The sequence below is a fragment of the Corylus avellana genome, chromosome ca2, assembly GCF_901000735.1.
Source record: "Corylus avellana chromosome ca2, CavTom2PMs-1.0".
NCBI classification, from domain to species: Eukaryota; Viridiplantae; Streptophyta; class Magnoliopsida; order Fagales; family Betulaceae; genus Corylus; species Corylus avellana.
Genome location: NC_081542.1, coordinates 6,212,757 through 6,223,115, shown reverse-complemented (window position 1 = coordinate 6,223,115; position 10,359 = coordinate 6,212,757). Strand labels below are relative to the sequence as shown.

General features: G+C 34.5%; 1 protein-coding gene across 1 annotated transcript in view; it reads left to right on the top strand.

The window, feature by feature from the left end:
* The window catches only part of LOC132168658 (uncharacterized), a gene marked incomplete in the record, with an annotated part of 32,376 nt that overhangs the window by 680 nt on the left and 21,337 nt on the right, over nt 1–10,359 (top strand). Inside the window, 24 exon segments of the mRNA XM_059579659.1 lie at nt 1,165–1,227; nt 1,468–1,557; nt 1,858–1,891; nt 2,950–3,014; nt 3,097–3,162; nt 3,250–3,325; nt 3,427–3,491; nt 3,712–3,804; nt 3,951–4,031; nt 4,110–4,194; nt 4,280–4,323; nt 4,416–4,478; nt 4,570–4,629; nt 4,729–4,782; nt 5,388–5,447; nt 5,631–5,745; nt 7,627–7,685; nt 7,819–7,908; nt 8,005–8,064; nt 8,764–8,829; nt 8,912–8,977; nt 9,056–9,131; nt 9,230–9,294; nt 9,478–9,557. Coding sequence (XP_059435642.1) covers nt 1,165–1,227; nt 1,468–1,557; nt 1,858–1,891; nt 2,950–3,014; nt 3,097–3,162; nt 3,250–3,325; nt 3,427–3,491; nt 3,712–3,804; nt 3,951–4,031; nt 4,110–4,194; nt 4,280–4,323; nt 4,416–4,478; nt 4,570–4,629; nt 4,729–4,782; nt 5,388–5,447; nt 5,631–5,745; nt 7,627–7,685; nt 7,819–7,908; nt 8,005–8,064; nt 8,764–8,829; nt 8,912–8,977; nt 9,056–9,131; nt 9,230–9,294; nt 9,478–9,557 — 1,676 coding nt within the window.

Below are 10,359 nucleotides of genomic sequence, written 5' to 3'. Positions count from 1 at the left end.
TTTTTTTTTTTTTTTTTTTTGTAAGGTAGCATTTCTACTTTTAATTTTTGTACTATGAAATGTATGATTTTTTTTTTCTTCAAGTAACTGAGAAAAAGTGGGAATGACCCTAGCTCCTTCGTTTCATCGCTCTAGGCCTGTTTAGTTTTTTGCTATTTTCTTTGTTTTGTTGTGTTATGTACTAAAAAAAAAAAATGTTCTAAATTTAGTATGAAAACTTCACTGATTCAGAGCTATCAATGATTTTTTATTCATAATCTCAAATTATTAATTTTTGCAATACCAGTATTAATCAAAGTTCTAGCTAGCTCCTTTTAATTTCACCTTTCTATTATAATTTTTTATTAAATCATGCAAAAATAACCAAATTACCCCTTAATTAAAAAAAAAAAAAAAAGTCAACATTTGCTCTAGTGAGGATGTATTTGTTTTTTTTTGTTTTTTTAAGGTATAAATTTTACAGGAATATAAGAGATATTTCATCTGTTTGTTTGATTTAACTCTAAACCTTAATAGTAGGGATGCAATTAAAAAAGGCCAAAACATTAGAGTATAAATATTGACATTGCAAAAATTAATAATTAAAAGTTATGATTGTAAAACCGTTGAAACTTCGGAGTAAGTGAAGTTTTTTCAATTTATTACTATAGCCGAGTGAAACATATTGGTTGTGGGAGGAGGTGACCGTGGGCCGGGGATTGTGTAGGTTGCTCAGCCTGTCATTGGTGGGCATCGTCCCATACAAGGGGCCCATAGGCCAGGTCTACACATTCGGCTCTTGGATCTGTTTAACCAAAAAAAAAAAAAAAAAATTGTTAAGCCACTTGAAGAGTTTGCTTCGTAAAGAAATGCTATTTATCTGTCTCCATCCATATTTTGTTTTTCAAATTTACTATTAGAAGTAGGTTTTACAGATTAAATAGTAAATTTGTAAAAAAAGATGAATGAAAAATGGAAGAATAGCAGATCTCTCTTGCTTTATTATATAGTTATACTCGTTGCAGTGTACTGTATCTATTATATATCTAATAATCATAGATTCTTATATATTTATATAAAATAATAATAATAAGGAAAAAAAAAAAAAAAGGGTCTGTTCTATGGAGCATTGGTTGTGGGGTTGGCTAACTTGGTCTGCATATATGTATTATGGTTGGTTTGAAGTCAGGATATTCATCAGCTGCTGAATCCGGAATCATGGAAGATTTGGGTCTGTCTGTGGCTGATGTAAGTACTATATATAATTCATCATTTTATTTTTAGTTTTTTAGTTTTTCACTTTTCTTTTATTTATCCTCACACAAAATCATGTGCTTGTTTTATTAGTATTTGTAGGCACGTTGACAAATTTACACATGATCACATGCACAAATGTATTTATAGCTTGCAGATTTATATTGAATTTTCCCTTTAATGATTAATTGTCATCACTGCAATCAATCTTCTACTTTTTTCTGTCTTTTGCAGTATTCAGTTTTTGGTTCTACACTAACCATTGGAGGAGTTATAGGGGCATTGTTAAATGGAAAGATAGCGGATGTTATTGGTCGAAGAGGAGTACGTTTCTTTAGTCACTTTCTTTGTATCAAGGAATTCAAGCAATAATACACTCTTTCACTTTAAGAGTTGAATTCCTTGATACATTACATGAGAGGTTCTTACACTCATTTATAGAACAAACTAGACCATACAACAAACTAAAGTTACATCATAATGAATCTCATCATATCTTTGAAAGTGCCCCATGATATCAATGTATGGTGGAACATGATGAGAGTGGAGCAATATCATTAATGGAATTTGCCATATCTTGTCATATATATATCTTCTAACATTATTATTCCTTTTGTAATGCAGGCAATGTGGTTCTCGGAAATATTCGGCCTTGCAGGTTGGCTTGCTATAGCATTTGGAAAGGTGTTTTTTTTGTTTTGTTTTTTTGTCTTTTTCCTTACCTTCACCTAAATAATGCTGCATTTGGTTGCCAATATGTTCAATTAATGTTACCAATTCATCTTGTCTTCACATTTCCTCTTTGAAGCAGATGGAAGCAACGTCTTTCCATAGAATGAGTTCCAATCCCCAACTAACCAAGCTTTACAAAGAGTTTCTTCTTACTCTAATTAATTTCTAATCTCTAGTTTTTTCAGTTAACATTCCCTAAAATAGTGAAAGGATCAGGATCTAACCCCTAAGCACACAACATGTAAAATGCAGCAAATTTAAGACAAATTCTGTAGTAGTTAATAAAAATTCATCAACAAAAAAGAACTCATCAAACACAATCAACACAATTGGAAACCTTTTGAGCAGCTTAAAAGTAAAACCACTCCGATGCAGTCAAACCCAGAAAATCAATCTCTAAAGAAGATTCAGACATGCATAGTAAACTTATAAACCCTCTTGCAAAATCCTAAAACTATATGTACGCAGACAAACCCCTTGCTTGTCTCCTTGCCCACGACAGCTCCAACTCCTCAATCCTCACTAGCAAATCTTCTACATTGAATTCTTTATTTACCCGCCTGAGCTGCGTTAGGACATCTATCTGACGGTTTTTCTAAAGGTCCTCTTGTGTTGGTTCTTGAAATCCCTTCAATAATTTGTGTAGCTTTAAGACAACTTTCTGATAGCTTGCTGACGACGGTATAAAATCTTGAAATTTCAAACCCTAAGTTACAACCCTTATATATTTGATAACCGGAATGAGCCAATACTTTAGACCTAACAAATAGGACAGTGGAAATCATAGTGTCAATATTTATTGTAATCAGTCTTTTAAGTTTCTTCCTTTTTTGCTACTTTATTGTATGTTGATGAAGGCTAGGGGCAGATAAACCATTTTTTGTTTTTCCAAAATCAGTATGAACCAAGTGAAGAAAATTACTCCATTCACATTTCTCTCTTTTGGGTTTCAGCTATACTAATAGAGTTTAATGCTTCATGTAGAATGCTTGGTGGTTGGATCTGGGAAGACTGTCCCTTGGTATTGGCGTGGCGTTATTTCCTATGTGGTAACTCACCAGTCTAGATTTTATAGTTGATTTACCTATTTAGAAAACAACAAATAATGATTAATTTCTGATAGCCAAACAGGTACCTGTATACATTGCAGAAATAACACCTAAGAATCTTAGGGGACAATTTACATCAGCTTATCAGGTATAAGTATAACTAAATCATTAATTATAGCTTTAAATTGAAAAGCCAACTCATTGTTCACAACCCTATGTTTCATCAAATATGCAGCTGTTGATTTGTTGCGGCATTTCACTTATGTATTTCATTGGAAATATCGTTTCCTGGCGCACCTTGGCTTTAATTGGTACCTTGTTTGTTGGTCCTTTTCTAAGTGTAAATTTAATGTGAAGATAAATTAATCCTAAAATGATATAGTTCTATCCACAATATTGATTTTATTTTCAGGTGCTATTCCAAGTTTAGTACAAATTGTGGGACTATTTTTTGTTCCAGAGTCTCCTAGATGGTTGGTGAGTCCAAGATTCTGTTGAAGTAATTTATATGGAATTTGGTTGTCTGAAGAATACAACGAGTTCCTTAATTAATATGTTTCTCATGGCCTTTTCAAGTATGCTTTCAGGAGAAAACATCTACTAAATTTTTACTTGCTCTCTTTGGTTTAATTTCATCTGTAAAGAAAACGTGAACATCTATTAGGATGTTGAAATGATGAGTACAAGGGGTCTGCAGGCAAAAATAGGTAAAGAACCAGAACTTGAAGCTGCTCTACAGCGTCTTCGGGGGAAGAATGCTGATATCTCACAAGAAGCAGCTGATATCAAAGTAACCTTGTGATTTTGTGTTTTAATCATGAGACTGTATTTTCTATTAACTTAACTAGAGAATAGATTTCTTAGGGGTTATGTTTTATTAACTAACTTTTTTGGTACAGCCACGAGAAAATGAGATATGCTCCTTCCTTCTCGCAGGATTTTACAGAAACCATTCAAAAGCATTCAGAAGCTAGAATTCTGGACTTGTTCCAACGTAGATATGTTCATTCCCTCATTGTAAGTCTCACCGCTGTGATACTTTTACTTTTCATTGCTTGTCTACTCTTTATAGATATTTTTCTTAAATTGGTTTAGGTTGGACTTGGGTTGATGATACTGCAACAATTGGGAGGGGCCAATGCAATTGCTTTTTATGCAAGCTCTATATTTTTAGAAGCTGGTAAATTTAATGGCTTCAAGAATTGTTTCATGTACTACTGAAAAATGAAGAAATGATGATTACTACTAGCTCCGGTTTATGCTAGGTTTTTCAAGTAGCATTGGGACTATATCAATGGCTATCATCCAGGTACTTAATTGGCTCACTGTATCTGTGACTCTTTGAGGGGATGCATGATTCTGCTTGGTACATCTCCCATTCACCAAAACATTATTTTGCAGATTCCGTCTGCCGCTGTGGGTGTTATCTTGGCAGATAGATCAGGCAGACGACCACTTCTTTTGGTGAGGATGGCAAAGACTCAGCTTAAAGTCCTTGTAGGCTTGTCATTCTGCTTTCAGGTTGATAGCAATAAAATCTTACCAATTCTTGCAGGTCTCTGCTGCTGGAATGTGCTTCAGCTGCTTCCTTGTAGGCTTGTCATTCTGCTTTCAGGTTTCTATCAGAACCAAATTCAGAGCTACTCTGACTGTCTGTGGTTATGTTATCCGCATATATGAATGATTATATTTTAGAAGCTTTTGTTATGAGCAGGACATCAACCAGTTGAAAGTGCTCACTCCCATGTTGGTACTAATTGGGATCCTGGTAAGAGCACTCACAACAGATTTCCTAAGTTTCAATTCAAATTTAGAAAATCAAATTACTTTTTACTTCCATATTCAAATACACATTAATAACTCTATCTCATTATCTGCACTATCTCTAAAAAAAAAACTAGTCAATTTGTAGTTATCTGGAATCACTTATAAAGCTCAGTATCACTTGATAAGAAATCAATGTAAGATTTAGCATCTATGAGTGGGTTCATAATCCACACACTCTATGCAAGTTACTCATCTTTCCAATGTAAGACTGAGTGTTACACTATTCCTTTTGAATTCTTAAATTTGCTATCTGCATTATCACACCAAAATAACTTATTAATTTGGAGTTTTTTGGAGTCAATTATAAAGTTTAATCTCACCAAGGAACCGATGTAAAATTTAGTACCCATAAGTGCTTTTATATTCGACCAACGCTATGTGGGTTATCTTCCCAATGTGAGACTTAGTGTTACACTTATCATTTTGAATTCTTAAAGGTAACAAGTGAATGTTCGCAGTTCTTTTTTACTCCAATGCTGGACTAAGATTTACATAGTGATAGATCCAATTGAGATGCAGTAATTGACTGTCAAATAATCCATGCAGGGGTACAGTGTGGCTTACACATTAGGTATGGGAGGATTACCATGGGTTATAATGTCAGAGGTATATAACTTATTGAACTCCGATTCCTCTGACAATGATATATATATATATATACTATGAAAAGAAAAGCTTTAACCGTCTAAAAAACCTTGCACATACTTATTTAGAAGCTACAAAATTATTGATTTTGCATAAGCAAGTAGGGGTATGTAGCTTTAACTCATGGATGACTTTCTGTTTCAGATATTCCCTATAAACGTCAAGGGAACAAGTGGAAGCCTCTTGACTTTAGTGCACGGGTCTTGCTCTTGGATTACCTCATACACTTTCAATTTTATGATGGAATGGAGTACATCAGGTGACTGTTTCTACACTTTCAATTTCACCATGGACTTAATAGATTATGATGCACTTTCATATTTTGTAAACTGTTTCTTGCTTGCTCCCTCTTCTGTAAAATTACATGAATGTTTTGGCATTCTATATCATTAGGCACATTTTTCATATTCTCGGGCGTTTGTGGTTTCGCTGTTCTATTCGTCGCAAAATTTGTACCAGAGACCAAGGGGCAAGCCTTGGAAGAAATACAAGCATCAATGGCACATTTTCTGAAATAAGAAGTATTTCTTTCTAATTGATGGGAGGAAAGAAAATAATGTTTCTCTTATTCACCGCCCCAAATGGTGTCTCCTCTACTACTATACATCACCTTTTAGTCTCTTCATGAAGCTAAGTTAAAAATTTTTATTTTTATTTTTATTTTGATACTCATAATGTCTACCATGGGCCTCTACAACCAGCATCACTGACAGCTTTTCTAATTGCCTTCTCCGCCTTCGAGGATCCCTTCCTAAGTTGTTTTCGGATTAATGTCAAGATTTGATTTTTTTTTTTTTTGGGTCCCTTGTATTTTTTATTTTGTAGTTTTTTTTATTTTTATTTTTATTTTATTTTTAACAGTGTTGTTTGTTTATATTTGTTCTTACTCGTGAACCACTTTGGAAAAGCTAAACTCAGAAAACCAATTCACTATTGAAGATCAATAAGACAATCAATTTATACTCACAAAAACCTTTCTAGTAAAAACATGACTCGTAGCAAACAAACTACCCGTTAGTTTGCTAACCCAATAGCTCTAGAACTCCGGTTAATCTTTTACTTTGTTATTTAGAACATGCATGTGGTTTTCTATAAACTCTAAGAGGATTAACAATGTAAGGCATAGGTATATGAGAAGTCTCTCTCTCTTAGCTCACAAAACAATAGCCTTCAGATCTATCAGAAATAATTCAACATGGTGTTTATATAGACCATGGGAAAAGACTCGGTGTTTTAAAGCGATTAAAACACTAAAAATTGGTAAGGGGAAAGAGTTTGAAACTTCTGTACAACGCCTCAGGGGAAGGAATGCTGATATTTCTCAAGAAGTCGCTGGTATCAGTGTCAATTTTGCAACCTCACTTGTGAGGGTGATTGAATGGAAATATTTGTTTAGAGCAATTAAATATCATATGTATGTTATTAGAAAAATTATATATATATATATATATATATATATATATATATATATAAAAGTTGATGTGGGCATCTTCATGGCACGTTGCGAATAGGAACATTTGATGTGATGAAATTAATTTAAAATGCAAATAATGGCTACCCAGCTGAAAGTCTCCCACTAATCGGCCTCAACAAACTCTCGCCAACACAAATTTTCTCGTCTGTCAGCCTCTCTTTCTCCCTCAATATATATAACAAGTTTTCCCACTTTCCATGAAAAATGGGGAGAGAAATCATGGAGGAAGGACTACTACTACCAAGGTCTACACTTGTAGATGATGAAGCCAAGCCCATTAGATATGTTGGAGACATGGGCGCAGCCACCCCTGTTGTTGTGCTCAGCACCATGGTCGCCCTCTGCGGTTCACTTTGCTCAGGCTCCGCTGTAAATCTTTCTCTCTTTTGGGGGTCAAACATATATGACACTCACTTCTTTTTTTATTTTTTATTTCTTTTTCTAATTGACACTCACTTCTTTACTGCTGTTTTAACTCCTTTTCTTTTTTTTTTGGTATTATTAAATGTATGATTTTATTTTTTCCAAATAACTCAGAGAAAAAGATTGAATGAAACTGTGTCGTTTTGGCTATCTTCTGCAATATATGTCTGTTCTATGGAGCAATAGTTGTGGGGGTTGGCTAACTTGGTCTGAATATATGTACTATTGTTGGTTTGAAGACAGGATTTACATCAGCTGCTGAATCCGGAATCATGGAAGATTTGGGCCTGTCTGTGGCTGCAGTAAGTACTAATATCATCACTTTATTTTTAGTTTATAGTTTTTCCACATGCACAAATGTATTTGTACCTTGCAGATTCATATTGAATTTTCTTTGGATTTTACATCTTTGATACTTTTTTCTGCCTTTTGCAGTATTCACTTTTTGGTTCTACCCTAACTATTGGAGGAGTTATAGGTGCATTGTTAAATGGAAAGATAACGGATATTATTGGTCGAAAAGGTGTAAGTTTCTCAGGGCTTACTGTAAATCAAAACTGAATCCTTTTTTTTTTTTTTTTTTTAAATTCCTTTCAATTTCTTGTTCATCTTGTAATGCAGGCGATGTGGTTCTCTGAAATATTCAGCTTTGCAGGTTGGCTTGCTATAGCATTTGCAAAGGTTTTTTTTTTTGTTTTCTCACTTTCCTTACCTTCCCCTAAATAATGCTGCATTTGGTTGCCAATATGTTCTGCCAACATGTTCAATTAATGTTCCCAATTCATCTTTTCTTCACATTTCCTCTTTCAAGCAGATGGAAGCAACTTTCCATAGAATGAGTTCCAATCCCCAACCAAGTTTTACAAAGAATTTCTTCTTACTTTAATTAATTTCTAATCTCAACTTTTTCAGTTACCATTCCCTAAAATAGTGAAAGGATCAGGATCTAACCCCTAAGCACACAACAGGCAATATGCAGCAATGTTAAGAAAAAAAATTCTGTAGTAGTTAATACAAATTCAACCACAAAAAAGAACTCATCAAACATAATCAACATAAGATTTTTGGTGATGAAGTGAAAACATTTTGAGCGCCTCAAAGGTAAAACATAATCTCTAAAGAAGATTCAAAGTATATGCATAGTAAACTTACAAACCCTCTTGTAAAATACTAAGACCATCCGTATGCAGACAAACTCCTAGTTCGTCCCTTTGCACGCGAGAACTCCAGCTCTTCACTGGCCATTTTATTGTTGATTCAGGAGCAGAGAAGCAATTCATTGTTTTTCAAAATCAGTATGAACCAAGTGAAGGAAATTACTCCATCGACATTTCTCTCTTTTGGGTTTCAGCTACTAATAGAGTTTAATGCTTCATGTAGAATGCTTGGTGGTTGGATCTGGGAAGACTGTCCCTTGGTATTGGCGTTGGCGTTATTTGCTATGTGGTAACTCATTAGTTTACATTTTATAGTTGATTTACCTATTTAGAAAACAACAAATAATGATTAATTTCTGATAGCCAAACAGGTACCTGTATATATTGCAGAAATAACACCTAGGAATCTTAGGGGACAATTTACATCAGCTTATCAGGTATAACTAAATCATTATAGCTCTCAATTGAATAGCCAACTCATTGTTCACAAGCCTATGTTTTCATCAAGTATGCAGCTGTTGGTTTGTTGCGGCATTTCACTTATGTATTTCATTGGAAATATCGTTACCTGGCGCACCTTGGCTTTAATTGGTACCTTGTTTGTTGGTCCTTTTCTAAGTGTAAATTTAATGTGAAGATAAATTAATCCTAAAATGATATAGTTCTATCCACATTGATTTTATTTTCAGGTGCTATTCCATGTTTAGTACAACTTGTGGGATTGTTTTTTGTTCCAGAGTCTCCTAGATGGTTGGTGAGTCCAAGATTCTGTTGAAGTTATTTATATGGAATTTGGTTGTCTGATGAAAAAGAATACAATGAATTCCTTCATATATTTGTCATGGCCTTTTCAAGTACACTTTCAGAAGAAAACATCTAAAGACTACTAAATTTCTACTTCCTCTCTTTTGAAATGATGAGTACAAGTGGTCTGCAGGCAAAAATTGGTAAAGAACCAGAACTTGAAGCTGCTCTACAGCGTCTTCGGGGGAAGAATGCTGATATCTCACAAGAAGCTGCTGATATTAGAGTAAGCTTCCGATTTTATGTTTTAATGACGGTGTATTTTCTATTAACTTAACTAGAAAATGAGAAATGCTCCTTCCTTCTCGCAGGATTTTACAGAAACCTTTCAAAAGCATTCAGAAACTAGAATTCTGGACTTGTTCCAACAGAGATATGTTCATACCCTCATTGTAAGCCTCACCACTGTGATACTTTTACTTTCATAGCTTGTCTACTCTTTACATGTATTTTACTTGTATTGGTTTAGGTTGGACTTGGGTTGATGATACTGCAACAATTGGGAGGGTGCAATGCAATTGCTTTTTATGCAAGCTCTATATTTTTAGAAGCTGGTAAATTTAATGGCTTCAAGAATTGTTTCATGTAACTACTGAAAAATGAAGAAATGATGATTACTAGCACCGGTTTATGCTAGGTTTTTCAAGTAGCATTGGGACTATATCAATGGCTATCATCCAGGTACTTGGCTCACTGTATCTGTGACTTTAAGGGGATGCATGATTCTACTTGGTACACCTCCCAATCACCAAAACATTATTTTGCAGATTCCGTCTGCCGCTGTGGGTGTTATGTTGGCAGATAGATCAGGCAGACGACCACTGCTTTTGGTGAGGACGGCAAAGAGTTAGCTCTAAGTCCCTGGTGTTGTTCATCAATAAGTTGATAGCATTGAACTCTACCATTTCTTGCAGGTCTCTGCTGCTGGAATGTGCTTCAGTTGCTTCCTTGTAGGCTTGTCATTCTGCTTTCAGGTTTCTTTCAGAACCAAATTCAGTGCTACTCTGTCTGTGGT